The following is a 24,140-nucleotide window of genomic DNA, read 5'->3' on the forward strand; positions in this document are numbered from 1 at the left end:
ACATTAGCTGTGAATGACATAGTCCAGTTGGTTGAATTAAAGGGTTGAAGGATGTCAACTGGAAGAAGACAAATGAAGAAAAAACACACCAAAGAAAAGGCTGTTCTAGTAGTTGATTTCACTGAGGAAGATGTAAAGAAAGAGCCGAGTGGTTCAGAGGAGGATGCCATAGAAGGTAAAGAAAGTTACAGTTGCATCCATTAGCATATCATATACCCAGCTTCATTCATCCAGAGATAAATAACATAAAAGACATTTATTAGAAGTTCAGTTGAAAGATTATTTAGTGGTCAATAGTTTTTAAAGGTCAATATGATACTAGCTTGTGGCAGGAAAAAGCCTAAATTTTATTGATCAACCATTAATAACACTATAGTGTCCAAAGCTATCCTCATAATGGAGTAACTGCAGAATTTAGTATCTAAATCCAAGTAATAAAACCTTAATACATAAATCTGGATCACTGGACATCAAATTCACCATTAAATCTTTATGTGAGATTGGTTATGTTTATTTTAGGAGCATATTTTTTACACAAAATCATTAATTCCTGTTGAAATTCCTACTAAACATTTACTTCAGATTCATTTGTTCATTGTTGATAACTTACAGAATATATATTTAGAAAGCAATTTGAATGAAGAATTAATATTGTCATAAATATGACTTAAACCCATCAGGGTTATCTTGTGTCTAAATGGGAGACAAAACTATAGCAAAAAACAGATTAAATGTTTGCTTTGCAAAGAAAATAAACAAGTCATAAACTCTTTGTAAGAAGTCATATTTGTCCAGTGGAGTGTGTCCCCCTATGGACATCTAACATCAATCAGTCAAATTCTATTTATTTAGTGCCACATCTTAACAAAAGTTATCTAATGACACATTACATTAAGAGCTGGTCAAACCAGACTTTTTTCCGTGTTACATTTTTACAAAGATTATAAATATGAAGAATGAAATGAAAGATATCTGCAACAAATATTCTATCTACTGAATGGTAAAACAACTTCTCATAGTTTTTATGGACTTTAAGGTTATCTTAAATTTAGTGCAATCAAACATTTAAATAAAATGTGCCTTGTAGCTACTATTTTAACTAATATAAAAAAATTTCATTTCAAGACTGTCATTCAGGTTTTTTTTGTTTTGTTTTGTTTTCATTCCCTGGATAAACCTGATAGTAGACAAGCTGGTCAGAAAACGCCCATCATCTCACTTGGAGGAGGAGGCAGGCAGCACTGTGGGAAGCAAGGTTCAGTCCATTTTGGAGGAGTTTAGAGCCGATATCAGTAAAGTGATGCAGACCAGGAAGGAACGTCTGGAGTGTCTGACCAGCTACCACATGAAGGAGAGTCAACACAAAGTGGAACAGCTGTGGTGCAGCTATCACTCCCAGAGGCAGAAGGTCACCCAGCAGTACTCACAGCAGGTAGGACGTCCAGGAATATCTGCACCTTCATACATCTACTGCTGTATGAAGAACTGACACAATGATAGTACACAATATTACTTAAATACAGCTGTATATAAATACAGCTTTAAATATACAACACACAGTTGAAGGGTTGAATATGTAGTGTTTCTACTTTGTTAATAATAATATTTTAAAAATGGCCCAAAATTATCATTATTGTTTAGAATAAAGATCAGTGAAGTTCTGTCAAAGATGCCAATGTATTGGATTGTCCAGATAGGATGGGAATTTATGTGACCACTAGAGGGAATAGCAAGTCACGGTACCAGTGTGTGGAAATGAGAACCATAAGAAACAACTGTCAGAGTCAAAGAAAAGAAAAAAAAAATACAACCCATAGTTTTCTACATTGGACTCAGCTGTAAATGAACAGAATGGAATTTGATGTTGAAATGTCAGTGTTTCTTCTATATGGGTGAGTTTGATTATGAGGCTTATGGAGGTATAAAGTTATTATGGGATGTTCTTATCTTTGCTAAGTTGCTGTTTGTTGATCCCAGGTTCAGACTAAACTGTGACAGTTCTGACCTTGTTGTTGGATTCCAAATAGATCTTTAGTTCAACTACTGACAACTAGGGCTGCACGATTAATCGATTTTAAATCGAAATCGGATTTTTTAATTAGGACGATTTTTAAAAAAGGGAAATCGTAAAATCGATTTCATCTCTCTCGTGCCTGCGGGCCGTGCGCTTGCGGGCTCCCGTAGGCTCCTCCTCCTATCAGTGACAGCGGTCTGTCACAGAAGTCCGTGCAATGGCCGGACTTTAAATGTGTTCATGAGCCCGCAGTACTTATAGCAATGTAAGCCGTGGCTTCACGCACGGATCCCGCAACTGAAATAGAATTGCATGCGGATCACTCATCTTCAGTTGTCCCGGATCCGTACCGTACTGTCTTCTTCCGATCCGGGTCCGGGTCTCGGGGTCATCAGCCTCAGCAGAGGAGCCCACACAGCCCTGTGCCCACACACATCCACCCGCTCCAGGATAGAATCCCTCCAGCGTGTCCTGGGTCAGTCTATTCCACGCACGGATCCCTCAGTTTAAACAGAACCGTATGTGGATCACTTATATTAACCTGGTCCACGCACGCACGCACGACTGATGCCTGTCACTGACTTACATTGGTATCACTTCTGTGGGCCCAGATACCCAGGAAAAAAAAAAAAAAATAAATAAAATTTAAAAAAACAACAACACACACACACACACACACACATATATATATATATATATATATATATATATATATATATATATATATATATATATATATAAAATTTAAATAATTAATTTAGTCCTCTTACTTTCTATAATTTTTCATTCACAAATGTAAGTTCTGTAACACAAAAACAAATATTATTTATTTTTTGAAAGATGTTGAACTTTATTTAAAGCTGTTAGATAAATCTGAAAACAAAAAGGCTATAAAAAACATAAGTATTTGCTCTGATTTGGACATTGTATTATAGTGTATTCCCCCTGGCAAACTTATGTTATTTTCTTGTTGCATACATTGTTTGTATACTCTATTTCATTCAATAAAGATTTAATTAAGAAAAAATAAACTTCTGGGGGTTCATCACGTGATACCATCACAGATTTGAGGTCAGAGTAGTGCCTTGCATTGTGGGCTGCTCACGAAAACGACATGCTGACTTCTGTTGTCTTTTGTAGTTTTACCCAAAAATCGAAATCAAAATCGAAAATCGAGTTTTTAGATGAAAAAAATCGGGATTTTTTTTTTTTTGCCAAAATCGTGCAGCCCTACTGACAACACAAACCAAACAGAAAACAGAGGTGATTAGTGGTTTTACTGTGGCTGTTTCAGTCTAAAAACAGAGCTAAGCTAACAGAACTATAATGTAAACGATCAGCTGATGTGAAGATTGTAACACACAGTGTTATCTGGAGTGACTGTCAAAATTAACGTCTATGAATGTTTGTTTGAAGAAGAAAACTTGATGGTACCATAATACAGATGTGTGGAAACAATGAGCTTTATACTTTATTTAATGACTGATACAGATAGTGTTGATTCTTTGGTGGTTTTGGTCGACAAGTTTGTTCTGGTACCAGACAGACCCCTACTGGTCAGAGTTTGGAACTTTTTTTTTTTTTTTAATCTCTTCTTTATATTCATCTGTGTCGTTGTCTTGTATTTCAGAGGTCAGTGGGTTGTTAACAGCTCCACTAAACACTTATTATTACTCCACTCAGCTGCATTCGCTGTAGCGTCTGAAGGCCTGTCCTCCTCCTGTGGTAGGTTTCCTGTGCCCTGCAGCAGTGGGAGGCTGAAGCCCAGCGGGTGAAGAAGCTGGAGGAACGCTTCACCATCCTGCTGGCGCAGCAACAGATGGTCCTGAGGCAGGCCAGAGCTGCTGAGGCCCAGAAACTGAAGGCCATCAGGGTTCTGTTCAAGCAGTTTGGGAAAAACATGGAAGACATGGACAAGAGCCACCAGGCCTTCCTGCAGGAGGCGCAACAGGAGCTGAGGAAGGAGATGGTCACGCTGCTGAAGAAAATCACCATGCACACGGTGAGTGGAGTGTGGAGCTCAGCGGTAATGTTTGCATACATGATGGAAAATTTACAAGACCTTCAGGAGGTGTAGAGGTCACATTTTTAGTCCACTGACAGTACCCTCAAAGGTGGGATTTTCATCTATGGCCACATGCTTACACTTGTCATCTTCTGTTTCCATAGCAACGGCAGGAGATGGCCACAGTCTACAAGTCTCTGCAGTCCATGCTCTAGTCCAAGTTGGTCTGGTCCATGGTGGTCTGGTCCATGGTGGTCCGGTCCATGGTGTTCCAGTCCATGGTGGTCTAGTCCATGATGTTCTACTCCATGCTGGTCTGGTTTCTTTAATTTTGTAAATTTTATTGATGAAAACACCTCAAAACCAAGGCACCCCTCACAGCGTCATGTTCAATTATTTAATTTTTGTGCTTTTTCTAACTCCATTCTATTATATTTTTGCATTAATCTTAAACTATGTTGTTGCCAAGGCTGTAGAAATTAAACTGAAATTTTGTCATCCAGTGTATGTTCAAAAGTATGTGGACGCATCTGTTTATCTGATGCTTTTTTCTGTTGCTGTTCTTAATATTTAATTTCATTTTTATTGTAATGATACAACTGGTGGTGAACAGTGCCTCCAGGTTAGTTCAGTTTGTCATAAATATCATCCTGTTTCAACATGACACTGATTCTCTTCATCTTCTACAAACACAAGTTTTTTCCACATACTGTAACTCAGTAGATGTTTTCCATTTGATAGTAATAAATGTTTGTTCTGAATTCACTATATACTGTATTCAGCTTATAACTACAGTATTTCTAAAAATACAGAAATGTAAGCACAGTTTGTGGTTCATGAATATCAACTAAAATTATATCCATATACATATGTCTAATTTTCACTGAATTTTCAGAAAATCAGTCAAATAGTTCATCTGTTGAATATTGAATAAAGGAAGTAATAGGACTGTTTTCAGAGTTTATTAATGTAATTATTTCATACCTTTTTTAGCTTGTTAATTTTCATATTTTTGTCATTATTATATGAGGACCCCAGGAAGAGTAGTTGATGTACTGCATCAGCTAATGGGGATCCTAATAATAAATAAATAAATAATTATTTTTGTTGATACTTTTGTACCTTTTTGTAATTTGTTGCATTTTTTCAATGATTTTGCTCATTTTAATGATTAATTTGGACATTTTTGTTTATTTCTTTCATTTTGTTAATTGTGTTGATTTTTTCCATTGTGTTTATATTTTGTTCATTGCTGTTACTTTTATTTATTTTGTTTTAACATCCTACTCCAAGTAATAAAAAACAAAACAAGTAGCCTGGCTCACTGAATATCAAATTAACCATTAAAACTTCACGTGAGTTAGGGTCAAAATCATTCATCCAGTTGAGATCCTAATACACTCTTTGATTCCCCTGATCGAATTTCGTTTTAATCTACATTAGTCCGCCATCTTGCTTCTCGTGGCGGAATAATCTTGTCCACACCGAGTCTCTTTGACTGACGTGAACATCTCGCGAGAACTATCACGTCACGGGATAATGGCTGGAGATCGCGGATATTAGAAGGTACTTTTCTGCTTTTATTTACTTTGCGTTGGCCCAAAATAGAGCGTATGCAGTCGTTTTTTTCTGAAATTTAACGACGCGTTGGTACAACTTGTCTCTAAAGTAACTCTGTGTAATATTTCTGTGGCAATTCACGCTCGCACCGCCGGGACAAACCAGCAAACCTTCGAAATAAGAGCACTCCGTTTCCGCGCGTTTTACTACGACAACAGTTAGCTTCGGCAGCACCGAACCCCGGCTCCGCTCCGACCCCGGGGGCTCCTCGACGAATATCCCGTACTTTACCTGCAACGTTAAGCGCAGATGAGTGTGTGTGAAGCTGCAAACAGTCCCCAGGAGTCCGCAAACCCGGTCCGCGGCTGTGTTGTTAGCATTAGCCGGAGCCTCGGGCCTGCTCAGGAAGCAGGCGGGAGCTTTTATTTTCCAAAACTGCTCGTCCAACTCACCTTTCAGGGCTGCTGATTCAGAAAACATACCTAATCTACCCTTACCTGTTCATTCCCATCAGAACATACTACTAGTTCCCACACACTACCTCCCTCTCTCATCACTACTTTTATTTTCTCCAGCAGGACAGTCAGAGTCAGGAGGTGAAGCTGTGACCAAACTTCTGTCAGAGTAAGACATCCACATGAACCCATTATTCACAGTGATCAGCACCAAAAACACATCTCTGAACACTGAGCCATCAATACTAAATACATATTCTCTGTCTGTCTGCAGCTCACGTTGGGTTTCACCAAGTGTGTAAGTAAAACAAACCGTTTCCTCCCTTAAGGTTTTTGGTTCTGTCCACAAAATGTTTTTTTTTTGTTTTCTTTATATGTTTTTTTAGGTTAGTTTTTAAAAATATTTTGAGGTATTATAAATAATACCATCACACCATTATAAACCTACAGTATGGCCCAGTAAAAAACATATTTTAACTACAAGTATTCCCCGATATATCACAGATATTTGCTGATATCGGCCAATATTGGTATCGTCACATCAGATGTGTTTGCAACAATTGCACTGTCTGATTTGTATCTGTTTTTATTTACTGTTTTATTCATCTTTATTCAGTTGTTTATTTTGGCCAGCTTTATTATTCATTTTGTTAGGGTTTTTTTTTTTTTTTTTGTTATTTTGATCAATTTGTATATTTTTTTTGTGTATGTAGTTAAGTTTTATTCATTTTATTGATCATTGTATTGATTTTGTGTTTTGTTCATTTGTTTTATTATAATTATTTTTAGGGCCCAAGCAATGTCATGCGAAGGCCTTACTTATTATTATATTATTATTATTATTATTATTATTATTATTATTATTATTGCTCAGTGTCGATGAGGTGAATTATCCACATAGATTGATCAGCCTGCTTCTCTGCTCAGACCACATCAATGCCCCTAGTGGCCGAGCGGCCACATTACACCATCTATTCAATACTCTGAACAAAGGGGAAGATGATGAAAACAAAACTTGACTTTTGACTAAAGATTCAGCGCGTAATTCATAAAAACTCCTTTCTTTCCTCCACCTTTGGGATCCACAGTAATCATAATAAATAGTATAGAAGTATATTTATTAACTTCTTATACTTTTAACTTCTGTAAAAGTAAAAAGTACATCCTCCAGCATAATTTATAAGACACATAAAGAAAATAAATAATGCAAGAAAAGTAAAGAGAATATTTATCTAAAGCATTTGTGATTTACAGTTTTTGCATCTTAAAATTGACCAGTTGAAAATCTTAATACATGACCCCATACTGAACAAAACTGTTATTTAAGGAAATGTTTGATTAACCCTTAGGAGTCCCTGGATGCACCCATACATCCAAATCACATGACTGATATGAGATGATGTAGCAGCAAGATTTTCAACACAGTTGTGTTGAAAGGCCAAGTAAAAACCAGACTTATGGTACACAATAAAAACATAATTTTTGGCAATATTTTCCTCACGTTTGATGTAGGAAGAGACAGTGAAAACGGGCTTCTAAGGGAAGTGCAACAGAGAAAAACCCCATGTCACTGCGTTTGGTGGAAAATCAGATGGGTGGCATCTTGTGACACTTGATTGTTAGAAATAGTTGTATATAGTTTTTTCAGTTGTAAAAAAACATCTCAGGCAGTGCCTGTTTTTTTCATGTAAATAGCTGCATAAAACTTTATTTGCTAAACTGGTAAAGTTTTCAATTTATATGTTCATTCTAAGTTAGAATAATGGTTTGTTCAACATGTTTTGTGTGAAAACGGTAAAGAATCTAACTTTTTCCTACTTGGATTTCATGTTTTCTGTGTGATTTTAGGTTCAGTATGTTTGTATACCATGTCAAATGAAAAAAATAACTGTAAAGTCACACAGGTGAGGTTGTGTGGAAAAAATTATACCAAACACAGCAAGATAAACAGTTTTATAATGAGAAATGTAAAGGCAAAATTAAAAGCATTCAAATCCACTCAGACTTTAATGGGTTAAAACTTAGTCTGTAGTTTTAAAAGTTGACTGTCAGTCGTTCTAATGTGAGCGGGTCGACTCATTCTTAACCCATGTTTTTGCTGTCTCAGAGCAGCAGCGATGGCTCAAGTCTCCAACCACGGGAAGCTTCTCCTGCAGCGTCTGCACCAGCAGCGGGAAATGGACTTCCTGTGTGACATCACCATCATGGTGCGAGATGTGGAGTTCAGAGCCCATCGGAACATCCTGGCTGCCTTCAGCAAATACTTCTCCTCCCAGGCCGACAAGGGTCAAGAGATCGCCACGCTCGACCCGGACAAGGTCAGCCGCTATGCCCTGGAGAAGCTGCTGGAATTCGTCTATACGGGACACATGAACCTCAGCAGGTAAATGACGCTGAGCCCTCTGGTTGGTCACAGGATGTATCTTGCTGTCTGGGTTTGAGTGTTGGTTGAAGCTAAGTGATACTAAACTAAAACTTTTTATTTGACTCTAAACTGAACTGTGTGTCTTAAAAGTCTGTGTCTTATAGGTGATGATAATATAACACCTTGTTGTCCATGCTGTGTTTGTGTTTTCAGTACCCGTCAGGCTGCTGTGCGTCGAGCCGCTGTGTTCCTGGGAATGTCTGAGGCCACAAAGTACCTGGAGGAAACCCCTCACTGGTCCGATCCCAGCGAGACGTCGCAGTCGGAGGCCGATAAAGAGGTCGGTGTGTCTCCGCCCAGCCCAGTCTCAGCCGGCAGCCCCAGCTCGCCGCTTCCACTCTCCATTGACTCTGTTACAGGGGAGTGGCAGCCGGAAGGGAAGGTGGGCAAAGACGACGGCGAGTATGAGGGCGGGACGGACCGGAGTGATGATGAGTACACTCCTACAACGCCCAGAGGTGGCGGCAGAGGACGAGGAAAGAGAGGAAGAGGAAGGCCACGGCGGGTCAGCGGCGAAAAGGTGGAGCCCAGCAGCTCAACTGATGCCATGCCCAAAACACCAGGCTACAGGGGGAGAGGCCGGGGCAGGGGGCGGGGAAGAGGAAGGGGGAGGGGATCCATGTCAAAAACAGAGGATCTGACTTTGGAGGACTCGGACACCAGCATCAAGGACCTCTGGGACACGTCGGCAGACTGGAGCCCCTCCCAGGATGAGTTGCCAGCCAAGAAACCACGGCTGAGCAGCGGCGGGCGAGGCAGGGGGCGGGGCCGAGGGAGGGGCCGGGGTAGAGGAAGAGGCGGGGGGCAGGCTGAGAGGCTAGGGGCGGAAGATTTTGAGCAGGAGATCACAATGGGCGAAGATGGCGAGGGGGATGGCGGGGAGCAGGATCCGTCAGAGATGGACGAGCTGTCGCTGTCGTGCACCGAATGTAACAAACTGTTCAAAGACGTGAGCAGCCTGCGGCGCCACGAGAAGATCCACAAGGGCCTGAAGCCGTTCGCCTGCATCTTCTGCTCCAAGACGTTCAGACAGGCCACGCAACTCAAGACTCACCTGCGCATTCACACAGGTGAGACAAGACTCCAGCAACACAAGGACCTGGATTTAACACCAGATAACGACACTGGTTTTAGTCCTAGTACAGGGGTGTCAAAATCATTTTATTCAGGGGCCACATTCAGCCCAATATGGTCTCAAATGGACCGGACCAGTAAAATAATACCAGTGAAAAAAGTCAAATTACATAATGAAAATGTTTACGTCTGCAAAGTTTCCTTAACAACCCAAATAACATGAACAAACTGAAATGTATTAAGAAAAATAAGTGCAATTTTACCAATATTCTTCCTCTATTTATCATTTACACATGTACATTACAACTTACGGACCACAGTGGATCTAGAAATACACAAAACTTCAATAACAGGCAGAATATTGGTAAAATTGCACTTATTTCCCTTAAGACATTTCAGGTTGTTCATATATTTTCAGTCTATTCACTTTTTTTTTGTGAAAGGATAGTTTGTAAATGTAAACATTTTTATGTAATTTTACTTTTTTACAATAAAACAGGAAAAAAAAGATTCAAGGTGTTTTTTACACATATATATATATATATATGTATATGTGTGTGTGTGTGTGTGTGTGTGTTATTATGTCATTATTTTGCTGGTCTGATCCACTTAAGATCATATTGGTCTGAATGTGGAACTAGAAGTAAAATGGTTTTAACATAATAGATTGTTACTATCTTTAGTGTAATTTTTATACTTCACAAATTCATCCCATGGGCTAGATTGGACCCTTTGGTGGACCGGTTTTGGCCCACAGGCCGTATGTTTGTCACCTATGTCCCAGTACAGACTGTTTTTGTGATTATTCCTTTGCTGTGATATAAAACGAAGAGGATCTGCCCATTTTAAAGCAGACCAATGATGAGTCCACTTGTTTCTTGCAGGTGAGAAGCCGTTCGGCTGCACAGACTGCGACAAATGTTTCGCTCAGAAGTGTCAGCTGGTCGCTCACCGCCGGATGCACCACGGCGAGGAGAAGCCGTACACCTGCGAACGCTGCGGCTTCAAGTTTGCAACCTCGTCTAACTACAAAATCCACATCAGGTACGTGATCATCTGGACTCACACTGGAATACTACCAGGCCTTGAATGTTGTTATAATAAAAGTAAAGGTTTGATGTGAAATATGTTGGAACTGGATGGGTTTTTTAAGTTTTCTGACTACTCAGCAACAAGTAGGGATAGGAAGTGATAAGAATTCAGACATTACAGTTCCATAATTGATTCTCATTGGATTAGGGAATAAATTATAGTACAAATAGCTTCGTTTGCATTAACTCTTTAATGTCTCATACACACTAACATTTTGCATTTGATTGGAACAAACCTCATAAATAGTTGTAAAGGGGTAGTTAAAGGAGTGTGAGAGCTTTTTTCAGACATGTCAGTAAAACATACAACAAGTTATTTAATAATATCAAAGTTAAATATGTTTAAAGTGGAGAGTGAGAGTCAAATATACAGTAATAATAGGACATGTAAATTCATTTCTGATTAATAAAGACAGAAACCCTAGAAGATGTTTACATCAACAAAGCCACATGATCTGAAACGAGGCGTCAAATGTAAAAAGACAAAAATGATCTGGTGACAGGAACAATGTTAAAGATGAAAATGATGTAAAAGAAAAAGAAAGGCTTTCAGAGACGGTTTTACAGTGGAAGTTTCATTGTACATAAATGTAAATGTCATTCGTAAGGATGCACAATAATTGTTTTTTTACAACCGATACCGATGACTTCCTGCTTCTTGTAACCGATACTGATAACAAACAATAGTTCCTATTCTTCCAATTCTTTTATTATTTCCAGTTAGTGGTAAAACTCAGTTAACAGTAAAATAAATCCTTCTACAGAACCAAAAGCCTTTTGCTGCTTGAATTGGACAATAGACCAAGGGTTTTCAGTTCCGTACTGTTTATGTCCACGTGTATAATTTGGTGATGATCAACCACTGTTTTCAGACATAAGGCTACGTTCAGCTTTTCTCTGTAACGTGTCCCTATGGAGAGGAAACGGCTTAACATGGACAACATCCATAAAATTGGGGTTGTCGTGATTTTTGCAGAAGTGAAAGTGGGCATGACTAGAGATGTCCACATGAACTTTGGTGATGATTTATCACTGTTCTGAGGCATTAAGCTATGTTATGCTTTTTTTACATTAAGCGTTTTAGAATGTCCCTCTTCTTTTGTTGCTGTTGGACCAAAACAACTGATGGCTCTTCCTCATGGTCTTATTTTATTTATTTATTTATTTATTTATTTATTTATTTGACAGGGACAATGCAGTCAAACATAGTTACAAGTTTGCAGCTGATGTGATTCATATAAAGTTTATAACTACTGCTAATTCTCAACTCCAGTCCCTGGTTGGGCTCTTTCACAACATTGCAGTACAAGTATAAAATGTACATCATTTAAAATGATCATACCATGCATAAAAATATAATTTCTATAAAATATACATAATTTAAAATGGTCATACCATACAATTCGATAATCCAATGTTGCATTTATATATGAGGCACTCATTCACTCACTCACTCTCCCACACAATATACACAATATTTGCAGATGAGAAAAGTTGTGTTTTGTCTTTAACCAGGTTTTGGTTCTGGTGGTGAACATCTTAAACTCTGAGATGGATTTTATTTCTGATGGCAGTGAGTTCCACAGTTTAATACTCTTACAGGAGAAGGATGACTGTCCAAAAGCTGTCCTGCAGAAAGGGATTTTGAAATTTAGGTTTGAGGATTTTAGCTTCTGGTGACTGTGTTGCTGTTTTGTCTCTCAACAAATCGACTGAGTGGTTCAGGTGCTAAGTTGTTTATACATTAGAAAATTACCTTCAGAAAACAGGCTTGTCAGCTGTGGGCAGAGAGTAAGTAACTGAAAACCCTTTTACTTATAATGGACTGATCCAGACCTCCTCTTCTTCTTGGTTTTTATGGCAGTTGGCAAGGCAACAATGCGTACTGGTGAAATGTACGAAATGTTTAGATTTATTATTATGGACTCTATTGGTGAAAACTTTAATTATCTAAAAGACTTTTTTTTTGTTTGTTTGTTTGTTTTTTTTCCCAATATTGGGCCGATACTTATCAGTGGCGATAATTATTGTGCGTTCCTAATAATTCATGGTGTGTTTTCGTGAGTTTGGGTCCTGAGGAAACGCCATATTTCTCTTTTGTGTCTCAAGCTGAAAAAGTTTAGGAATAAAAGGAAACAGAGGGTACGCAGTCCAAAAATCACCAAAGGCCTTAATGAAAACAGAGCCTGGTCATCATGGAGACTATTCGTAAACAATAGTAAAGCAGGTTGACACAGTGAAATGACGCTGACATTAACAGTATCGATAGAACCCACAGGAGTTTAATGTTAGCAGCTGCAACAGGGGACACCTCGCTGTAGGCTCCGCCTCCAGAGTCATCACCCCTTTTGCTAAGCAGCCAATCAGAGACGTTCCATTAGCACAGTTTAATTGGATGTTGTAGTTAAAGGTTTGTGCATGTTGGAGGTATTTAATACTTAAAAGTAAAACCAGACTTTTGAGGCTTCACAACCAATATACGGAAATGACCTGATGGCACATTTGAAGTGATGACGCAGAATCGAAAAGCGGAATTGTTAAGCAAACAGACTAATGATTCCAAGGAATTGAGTTACTGTGACCAGGTTCTGGATTCCCATCCCTAGCTACAGGTATCTTGGATTGTAGCTGAAAAAGAGCAAAAGAACATAATAACTTTGTGTAAAATCCTCTTTGTAGAAATCAATGTTCAGTCATTGAAATGCAGTCAAAGACAAAAGTCAAAGACAACTTCACACAACCAAATCCAAACCTTCCATTTAAAACTTTGAGGAACATGTTAAATCTGTCGCCATGGTTACAGCCTCCTGGGTCCTTAGAATCCGCCCAGCGTTGAAGCCGAGGGTTTTCATTGTGTGCCTGTTTGTTTCTTCAGACTTCACAGCGGAGAAAAACCGTACGTGTGCGACATCTGCGGTCAGGCGTTCGCTCAGTCCAGCACGTTGACCTACCACAAGAGACGCCACACGGGAGAGAAGCCGTACCAGTGCGACCTGTGTGGAATGTCCTTCTCCGTGTCCTCGTCTCTGATCGCACATGCACGAAAACACACCGGTGAGTACGTCGTTCACTTCCAGACGGTTGTATTGGATTTTAGCTCATTGTACAGTGGTCCTTCTCTTTTATCTTTTATTTTTCCTGTCATTGTTATAGTTTCGGTCTCAGTTTGCCCTGGTTCATGTACGTGTCTCTGTCGTAAATGTCTTTCAGGTGAAACTCCATACAAATGTTCGCAGACGCAATGTGACGCAAGTTTTGTGACATCATCGGAGCTGAAGAAACACATGCGACGACTTCATCCTGGTATTTTTGTGATCATAGAATAGAACAGAATAGAATGGGCCTTTGTCATTGTATGTTCAATGAAATTAGGAGTGCTACTCCAGTCTGTACAACAATATTAATAAAATACTGATACATAAAAAAATAAGATTAGAGCAAACATAAAATTACAAAAACTAAAAATAAGATAAGAAAATAGAATATAATTTTTAGAAAAAGTAGAATACGAATAAAACTACAGTAGCATGAAGTAAATATAAATAAACACGATATTAACCAGGGTTCCTGTGGGTCTTAAAAAGTCTAATTTACACATCTGCGTTTAATACCTTTAAAAAAGTCTTTTAAAGGTATTAAATTTGATATGGTAGGTCATAAGTTATGTTGTCATAAACTTGTTGGCTGTATTTCGTTTAAATGTTTCTGGGAAACGTCTGAGATGCACAGAAAGTAGCATTAGTCGACTCAGTTCCACCCGTTCCAACCCAACAATTTATACTGAAATTAGGAACCAGTTATCACTAACTTCGCAGCCCAGGTGAGAAACGATCACAGGACATTCAGTTTTGTGTATTGAATGTATGTGTTACTCAATCTGTGCTGATGTAAACTAGTATAATTTTCGTCAGATGAGACGAAATACGCTCGTCAACGACTCTTTTTCCCATGACGATGACGTGATGGCACCGATGTTCTAAAAACACTAAGACTGTGTTAATGTGCCTTATCGTTGACGAATAAAAACGAGACAAAAATACTTGTATGAAGTAAAAACTAAACACAAACTCCCTCCTCGTATTTGTCTACACAAGAGGAAGCTCAACATAGTCTATTTTAACCTGTGTCTGCTCAGCTATAAGAGTCTGTAGCTGTAAGAGTCGTACTATTTAACAACAGGTTTTTTTTTTTGTTTTTTGTTTTTTGTTTTATTTGGTGGATGATTCTAAATAAAATTTTGTCAGTACAAGTGCATCTTTTGGAAATGTGTGCAGAATCAACAAACCAGACACTTTTAGCAAAGTTGTATTGACGATTTATTCATTCAAGATATTTGAGTTTTTTTTCCAGGTTATGATGATATTTAATCAATATTTTAGCTGTGAAACACAATTTAACTGGAATGATAAACAAAACTCATCCTGAAATTAAAAAAATAAATAAATTGTTTTGACTAAAACTAGATTAAATACCTTGAGTTCTCGTTTGACTGAAACTCAACTGTTGAGACTTTCAGTTGACTAAAACATGACTAACATGTGATATGTGTGATATGTGAATGACTAAATATGACTAAGACTAATAAGGAACTTTGACACACAACTAAGAGTAAAACTAAATAGAAAAATGGGTGACAAAATTAACACTGATGTAAACAAATACATTTTCCTAAATTCTAGGAGTCACAGATTTTTGCCAGTATGGCCTTGAATTGGGCATTAAATTCCGTTTGAAGCCGTCTTAAAAAGTCTAAAATTTAACTTGTAGAAACCTGTAGGACCCCTGATCAACAGTATATGTATATCTTTGAAAAATCTATTAAAAAATAGTGCAATTATGTTTGAATTAATATTATTATTAATATTATCCAGTGTAATTTTTGTATTTCTCAAGTTCATCCCACCCAGGGGTTTCTCTTAACCTGGGAACAGGGGCGCTGTGCCCTCATACTTTTGGCTAGCGCCCCCTTACCAAAATTCCGATTTTTAAAAAAATTATTATTATTATTTTGGTTTTTTTTACCCCGAAGCTCACAGTTACGCTGTACACTTAATAGTGATGAAAGTTTTCCGGTTTTTGCCGGAAATCCATTTTTTTCCAAAACTGAGCATATGTTCCAGTAAATTAACTCTTTCTTCGTCAATGACGAGATTTTCTGTCAATCCGTGTTTTCACTGTTATACTGTAGTTTTCAAATCACCGTATCCCATGGCAACGAATACAGTGCCAGTCACTCTGAATGAGGAAATGCCGACTCTGCAGGGACCGTGCGCAATTTCAAACACCTTTAAGATGATTATGGAGACAGAGTCCGACAATTCAGTATATGATGGAGCTTCAGAGGAACCTTTTAGAGACAGTAACATTGAAATAGAAGGTGAGGGAGATGGACGCCGAACATGGGAAACACGGATCAGCTTGGGTCCGACACGGAGGATGAGAAAGGGGGCACGGGGCTCAGAGCAACACGGAGAAAATGACAGACAGGAGGAAAAGAAAAGAGACATTTCTAGTGGACATTCAAGGAGAAGACAGACACACAGACGTGGGACAAGACAAAGGACAGCTAGTCTGCATCTGTTAGACAGTGAGTTCAGATTCAAAATGTGGACAAGGAGCAGATTCAGCTGTATAATGTCAGTGGGGACACAGGTAAGACACTGTTTTATTTGGCTTTAGTATGAAATAAATAAATACATATATTCATACATAGATAAATAACTAGATGTCCATATAATTATTTACAGATCAAACACAGCAGGTGGTCCAACAGGAGGACGTGGTGCAGCCAAGGAAAGGCCAGAAACCTACAGTATTTAGTGCATTTGTTTCTTTTTTCTTGAAAATGAGGAATTTTGAAGTGTTTATATCAAAAAGTTAAACTAATATGTGTTAGACTCATAACTGATGTCTGTAAATGTGTAAAGTTTATAAGGAACCTGGGGCTTTATAAGATGTTTTGTCTGAAGTTTGGTGTGGTTTCCCCTAATATTTTGTGGAATGATGGGATATCTTAGAGCTGTTTGTTATTATAATTGTTGTTATTAATATTTTATTTTGTGATTTTGAATACAGTGTTACTGTTTGTAAATAAGAAAGTCAAAAATGTAAATAGGAAATCAGTTTTATTTTGAAAATCAATATCTTTGAAAAAAACGCAATTTTCTCAGTTTTTTGCTCAAAATTCATTTTTTTCCTGAAAGTGACATGTTCAAATGTTTACATCTCACAAACGAATGAAGATAGAATAAAATTGTTTTTTGCATTTAAAAGTTAAAGTTGTGTTCTTTCTTCTGATGTATTCAGTGTTCACATAGTCCTAACAGAACATTTTCAGTGAGCTTTCAAAGATTAGTGAATATGACCAATCAAAAATAAGTTCAAGTGGTCCTGGCTCGAGGAAACTGATAGAAATGTTGATTTTCTGTCGCAGTACATCTGCAAGACAAGCAAACCAGGTTTGTTACTCATTGAAGTCATTCAGAAAAGTTCAGGGTTTTTTTTTTTTCTTTCCTCACTTTCATCACTAACTTATAGTTACATGCAACACAGTACTTACACAACATGCAATCTTTCCAAAAATGATCTTTTCCTGGCAAAACTACCACAGTAACAACACATGACAATGTGTCTGGTCATCAAAAACGATATAATTATTCCAAAACTCGTAAACATAGTTGGTAGACTGTCTGACAGTTCAAAACAACACAAATTGGCATCTTTTCAGACTGCGGCGCCATCTTGTTTCCCTTCCTTTCTCGTGACGTAGCTTCCCTCGCCCACCTGTGCTCCCTAATTTTTTCTAGAAAAACCCCTGCCACCGGTCAGATTGGACCCTGTGGCGGGTCAGTTTTGGTCCACAGGACATTTGTTTGACACCCCCAGTTTAGACACTGGACCTGTGACATCAGATCAGGGTTTAATGTTTTCCGTTTTGTCTGTGCAGAGGGGAATGCTGGCGTTCAGTGTCTGCTGTGTGGAAACCGATTTGCCAGCGTGAAGAACATGATCAAACACCAGGAGAAGGCTCACGCTGATGAAGTACGACAGCACAAAGAGAGAGCAAGAGCTGGTGAGTCAGTCGGCCTCAGGCCTTTAAATGTGTGAGCTGCTGTATTTACATCTTTTCATCTGAAATTACAGACTAAATGACTGAGAAAGGGTAAGTTAATTAAGAGTCGTGGCGTTAACTCCCTGGAGACAAAGTAAAATTAATGTCTGTACAGTCTGCAGATGTTAACCCTCAAAGACCTCTACTGATGTTCCACTAATATTTAAAGAAAACTATGTAAATAACTGGTGTAAAATGCAGTTTATCATCTTTTCATGGTCATCAGATATGACCCATTTGGATGTTCAGAGGCTCCATAGTTACCATGGAAACAGTCATCTTTTACAACATTGATTCACCAGTAAAACTCGTGGAATTGGGTTCATACTGTGTGTGTGTGCATATATATATATATATATATATATATATATATATATATATATATATATATATATATATATATATATATATAATGCATTAAAATGCACAAATACTAAATGTAAAAAAAAAGGCAAAAAATTACCTAAAATGAAGTTAAAAAAAAAACCAGCAAAATAATCCATGAGCAAAACAAAATCAACGAAAAATAACAAAATAGGCAACAAAATGAACAAGGACAAACAAAATAATAAATAAAATGAATAAGAAAATTTACAAAACAAGAACAAAATGACTGAACAAAATTTAAGAAAAACAATAAAATAGGCAACAAAATGAACACTTGAATTTTTGTATTTTATTTTTATTTATGGAAAAACAACTTTAAATGTTCATAATGAAACTTTATGAGATTATAGAAATAAACGTTCAACTATTTTACATGTGCTCAAATATTTATGTTTGTCTTATTCATTGTGTGTCCATGTTCTTCTTTTGGTTCTTTTTAGTTATTTGGATCCTGTGTGACAGTCTGTGTTCACTTTCTGTCTAGCTGAAGACAGAGCCCCTCATTTCTCTGACAAAAACATCCATCATCTGCTTCTTTTACAGACACTGCATCTCTTTCTGCCCTGGATAGATATGCATATAGTTTTACATATTAATATACATACCTTTATATATTTACAGCTAAAATAAAGTATCAATGAACTATAAAAGTCAGAAAAATACAGAGAAAAACAGTGGGGAAAAAATGAAGAAACTTGACTAAAACATAACAAAACACACTAGTAGAACATTTCAAAACAACACTATCACTATTGTATACAATTGTTTACAAGAATTCGCTGCAAAATCTTTGCTAAAACGTTGCTAAAAGTACCAAAAAAAAGCCTTCCATCTCTCTCTCACCAACTGTACTCTGCTGCTCTCTACTCTGCTCACTTTCATCCCCCCCCCTCAGCCAATTCGGTGTTCAGATGTCATTTGAATTTGTCAATAGTGCAAGCGGTTCAGGAGTTACAGTAATTTGAATGATGGTCCAAAATTGTGTTGAACGGAGACACAGTAAAAAGGGTTAAAGCCTTTATTAATGTGTTCTTTCTGTTTGTAGAAGTCATTGGTGGATTCAATTTGATTGATTTATTATGCATTTTCTGTATGAGTCTGTATGTTACCATGTGTTTTTTTCCCCCACCACTCCAAGCTGTCAAAGGTGTGGTTTGTGTTAACCCAGGGATGTCAAACTCTTTTTCTTTCAGGTTCCACATTCAGCCCATTTTGATCTCACGTGGATCAGACCAGTCAAATACAATCATAATAACCTATAAATAATGACAACTCCAAATATTTCTCTTTGATTTATTGCTAAAATAACATTAAATAATGAAAATATTTACATTTACAAATTATCCAAACAAAAAAAGATGTGAAAAAACTGAAATTTCTTAAGAAAAATAAGTGTAATTTTGACATTATACATATGCACTATGGATCAGATCTATTAAAGGCACAAAATATTTAGTAACAGGCAGAATATTGTTAAAATTGCACTTAATTTTCTTTTAGACATTTCAGGTTATTCATCTTTGTTCAGGTCATTCACATTTTATTGTTAAAGGATGGTTTGTTCATGTAAATATTTTCATAATTTAATGGTATTTTTTTGTACTAAAAAAGAGAAATTCGGAGTTTTCATTGTTTATAGGCATGATGTAATATTTTTTTCACATTAAATCAAAAAGACCATTTGTAGTTGTCGTCATTTATGGGGTATTATGTTTTGTTTTGTTTTTACTTCACATCATATTGGTCTGTATGTGGAACTTGAAGTAAAACCAGTTTGACACCCTTGACTGTTAATATATTTAGAGTAATTTTTACACTTTCATGCTGCATGTTTGACTCCTGTGTGTTAACCTGTTGTGTTGGCGTCCTGCAGTCGTCCTCCTGGCGTCCAGTCATCCCGTGGCCTTTGTCCAGAGCAAACTGTCCCAGGAAAACAAAGGTCTGGTCTCCATCCCCGAAGGCGAGCCGGCCAACCCCGAACCCGCCACCCCCAACCCTAAGGCCACGGCACCGACCGCCAACGCAGAGACCAGCACTGCCGCCATCATCCAGGACTTCAAGGCAGAGCCGGCTCACCCGCCAATCAACGCTGCTGACCAGGTGACCTTCGAACCCGACCAGGAGCAGACCATCAACTCAGACACCCTCCACGCTCTGGTGGAGCAGCTGAGGCCGCCGCCCTCCCCCGCCCAGAGCCTGGAGCAGATCGTCATCATCCGGACGGTGGACAACGCAGACCACAACCCCCCTCAGCAGTGAGGTCAAAGGTCACGGCGGGCAGGGCTGGGCATCGATCGCAAGTTACCGATGCGTCGACAAAGTTCCACTGTAATGGTTTGACCATGGAAGGTTTGGTGAAGGTTTGAGTTCATTTAGCGCTGGAGATGCTCTTTTTTTTGTATTTGATTATTTTATTTTTAGTTCATTAGGAGAATTAGAGTATTTCTGTAGCTGTTGAATCTCATGTTTCAAACTATGCCTGAAAAAGCTGTTTCTATTCCCAGTTATCAGTTTTAAGTATTTTGAGTAAAAGCTAAAACCGCCTCAAGTGAGTGTAAAAAAACAAAAACAAAAAATTGCAATCTTTTTGACTGGATAAATTCAAGCAAAATTACAATAGTTTTGAACAGATTTATAAACCGCCGAACATCAGACTAACCACAAAAATTCTAAAGAGGAGAACTGTTCCTTTAAGACAAGCAGACTAATATTCACTATCAGCCTCTATCAAGACAACAGTTTGTAAAACGTCCATTATGTGTCGATTACTCCGTCTCTAATTTTTTCTGGAGTGACTGTCAGCATTTCCAGTGAAAACCAACCCATGTTCATAAAAACCTTTTAGATTCTTATCACTGAGGCCGGAAGTTAGAATGAGTGTAGAAACAGAGACGACAGATCTGCACACAACAGACAAACTTCATGTAAGAAAATCCAAACATCTGCAGTTTTACACGACAGCATTAACATGTTTCTTTAACTCTGGATTAAACAGCCTGTAAATCGTCTCTGGATCAAAACAAGAGTGAAAGACATGAATTTCATCCATCGTTACCACTTCACTTTTTATATTTCACAATAACAGCCCTGAATACATACACTGTCAGAGCATTTGACTAAAAGAGGAAACTCAGGACTGGTTTATTCACGTTATTTTTAGTCCTGTTGAGTCATTTTAGTGTCGTAGAATAGACAAAAGTAACGAGAACAGCAATGACAAAGTATAAGTAATACAGACCATGAAAAACTGTAACTAATGGTGATTTTCTTTGATCATTTATTTTCTCAGTTAATCATTTTGTCTGTAAAATGTAAGAAAATGGCCAGAAATGCACCCTGAAATGTCAGTTTTACTATTATAGAAGAGAAAATAAACCATGAAATATTCATATTTAAGAAGTCGCAATCAGAACATCTAGACTTTTTTCTTTTGTTAAAAAACATGCACTCGTCTAGTTGCAGCAAATAGATCCAAATTACATCTATTTCTCTGAATTAACAGTGTACAGAAATTGTAACAGTTTGATATAATGTAAGTTCATAAAATGTTAAATAAAATCTTAAATATGAGTGATAAAAAGACCAAATTTTCCATAATGACTCTTATTGTATCAAAGCAAAACATGCCAATGTGTGAAAAACTAGAAATTTACAGCAGCGTTGTCGTATTTTTAAGAATTTCAACTTATATTTAGCCTTTTGTTCAGTTTAACAAACAGTAACTATGCATTGTTTTTGTTATTTTAATGTGTAAATACTACACAGTCTGTTTAACTCAACTTTCCTGGTCTTTTTTCTCTTAAATGATGTAAAAAAATGAACTTTTTGGCAATGATTTGAATTTCTGTGTTGAAGTTCTGTCATGTGTAGAAGCTGCTCATTCACTGCTTAAATTTGATGCTAAACGACCAATAGTTTTCCGATCATCGGTATCAGATCAATGCCCAGCCCTCGTATCAGAGCAGTCAGACTTTTAACTGCCACTTCTTCTAAAAGTCTCTAAAAGTTGGAAACGTTCCACATGGTCTTAAGTAGCTCTGATTAACAGCTTCATGTGTAAAGTAACATCAGGGGTTGAAACCTGCTGATCGATTACTAATCAGTCAGCCAATGCCACTGTTTGATTTGTCCATAGATAACATAGTCAGTAGGAGCCTAGTTATCACTGATATTGATAATTAATTCTGATATTTATCAGATGTGTTTGGCATGTGACGGTGGATTTAATCATGTTAACACAACTGGGTTTTTGTTTTCATCACATTCACTTCCTGTCTCTCGGAGGTTTTAGCAGAAACTTTATGCTTCAAACAGTGTTTCTATCAATGCTGAAGTTTAGGGGTTTTTTTAATCAATGTCGGCATTACTTGTAAAGAAATGTGAATTACATACACGCGTTCACAGCTGTACAACAGAAATGTAAAATAAAACAACTAAAAAGGGTCATGTCTGTTATTTTGTGTAACTTCACAAAACTGCAATATTGTTTTCGGGTTGTACTTAAATTTGTAGAATCTTTTTGCCACTATTTCTAATTTACCATTTAGTTCTAATGGGAAAACACTGAGAAAATGAAGATAGATAGATAGATAGATAGATAGATAGATAGATAGATAGATAGACAGATAGACAGATAGATAGATAGATAGATAGATAGATAGATAGATAGATAGACAGACAGACAGACAGACAGACAGACATATCTCGTCGCTAAGCCAGAAAGAACACAAGAAGCTCGAGAAATACCAAGGACTGAAAAAGGAGAGAGAAAATGTGGGGTGTGAAGGCAACAGTGGTACCAGTAGTGCTCGGGGCACTAGGGGCAGTGACCCCCAAACTGAGAGGATGGCTCCAGCAGATACCAGGAATGACATCAGAGATCTGAGTCCAAAAGAGCGCAGTCCTAGGAACAGCTAAGATCCTGAACAGAACCCTCAGGCTCCCAGGCTTCTGGTAGAGGACCAAGTCTGAAGGAGACACCACCCAGGTGGACCAGAAGAAGAAAGAAAAGTAAATAAATAAATATATAAAAGGGCGACACGGTGGTGCAGTGGTTAGCACTCATGCCTCACAGCAAGAAGGTCCTGGGTTCGATTCCAACACCAGTCGACAGGGGGTGGGACCTTTCTGTGTGGAGTTTGCATGTTCTCCCTGTGTCTGCGTGGGTTCTCTCCAGGTACTCCAGCTTCCTCCAAACACATGCACTGATAGATTAATTGTTTAATCTAAACTGCCCATAGGTGTGAATGTGAGAGTGACTGTCTCTATATGTTCAGCCCTGCGATGAACTGGCGACTTGTCCAGGGTGTACCCCGCCTTTGCCACTATGTAGCTGGGACATATATATATATATATTAGTGCTGGGCAGCAATTTAAATTTTTAATCGCATGGATTTCTGCGATTAATCGCATAGTTGGTGGGGGTTGCCAGCATCAACAGCGTGCATTCCCTTTCAGTGATATTTCAGACTGGAAGTACTCCGGTGATAAAAATAATTCCACGTGCTTCCAAACACCTGTGTCCTTCTCACCCCCACCATCTGAAGACATTTAAAATGAAAATGTCCATGGAACAGACCGCTACTTTTCTCCATGTTTATGTCCACACCAGTTTATTTCCGCTTGTGAGTGATTGACAGGAGTCTTAAACCCACTAATCAGTACTAATACTAATAAGCCAAATAATATGTGATGTTCAGTTGTTCAAAGTAAACAAAGGGGGCCCTCTAGTGGTCGGAATAAGTTGCACTAACGTATGTTTTGTCCTTTCGGTGTTCCCGTAGTCAGTTCAGACATAAGAAGGAACTAACAGACACGTTTCTTTCACTCTGTTTATATGGCCCCAAAAACATTTGTCTGTGAGTATTTTATGTTCAGTTGTTGTAAGAACGAATAGTATCAAATATCTCTGATGTGAACCTTTGTTGCTGGATAAAAAGACGTAAATCTTAAGTCAATCTGTAAATGCTAATTGTTAGCATGTCTATGGATTTTCCCATTCAAGTTGGCATCGAGCTA

At 37.9% G+C, this 24,140-nt stretch overlaps 2 protein-coding genes across 4 annotated transcripts; both read left to right on the forward strand.

The window, feature by feature from the left end:
* Positions 1-38: 38 nt before the first annotated feature.
* Positions 39-4,745, forward strand: LOC115411326 (synaptonemal complex protein 3-like). Its single transcript, XM_030123435.1, has 4 exons — positions 39-175; positions 1,185-1,432; positions 3,744-4,016; positions 4,184-4,745. The coding sequence occupies exons 1-4, from the start codon at positions 52-54 to the stop codon at positions 4,232-4,234; spliced, it is 696 nt and encodes a 231-aa protein (XP_029979295.1). The 5' UTR covers positions 39-51; the 3' UTR covers positions 4,235-4,745.
* A 797-nt stretch (positions 4,746-5,542) lies between these two features.
* mynn (myoneurin) lies at positions 5,543-22,565 on the forward strand. 3 transcript variants are annotated; one of them, XM_030123397.1, is made up of 10 exons: positions 5,543-5,585; positions 6,155-6,203; positions 6,309-6,332; positions 8,142-8,417; positions 8,613-9,529; positions 10,418-10,577; positions 13,500-13,678; positions 13,835-13,927; positions 17,571-17,696; positions 19,996-22,565. In XM_030123397.1, the coding sequence occupies exons 4-10, from the start codon at positions 8,152-8,154 to the stop codon at positions 20,379-20,381; spliced, it is 2,127 nt and encodes a 708-aa protein (XP_029979257.1). In that variant the 5' UTR covers positions 5,543-5,585; positions 6,155-6,203; positions 6,309-6,332; positions 8,142-8,151; the 3' UTR covers positions 20,382-22,565. The 3 variants fall into 3 exon arrangements, with proteins under 3 accessions (XP_029979257.1, XP_029979259.1, XP_029979258.1); XM_030123399.1 differs by having other exon boundaries at positions 5,546-5,585; positions 8,147-8,417; XM_030123398.1 differs by having other exon boundaries at positions 5,553-5,585; positions 6,158-6,203.
* The last annotated feature ends 1,575 nt before the right edge of the window (positions 22,566-24,140 follow it).

The sequence above is a fragment of the Sphaeramia orbicularis genome, chromosome 20, assembly GCF_902148855.1.
Source record: "Sphaeramia orbicularis chromosome 20, fSphaOr1.1, whole genome shotgun sequence".
Classification (NCBI taxonomy): Eukaryota; Metazoa; Chordata; class Actinopteri; order Kurtiformes; family Apogonidae; genus Sphaeramia; species Sphaeramia orbicularis.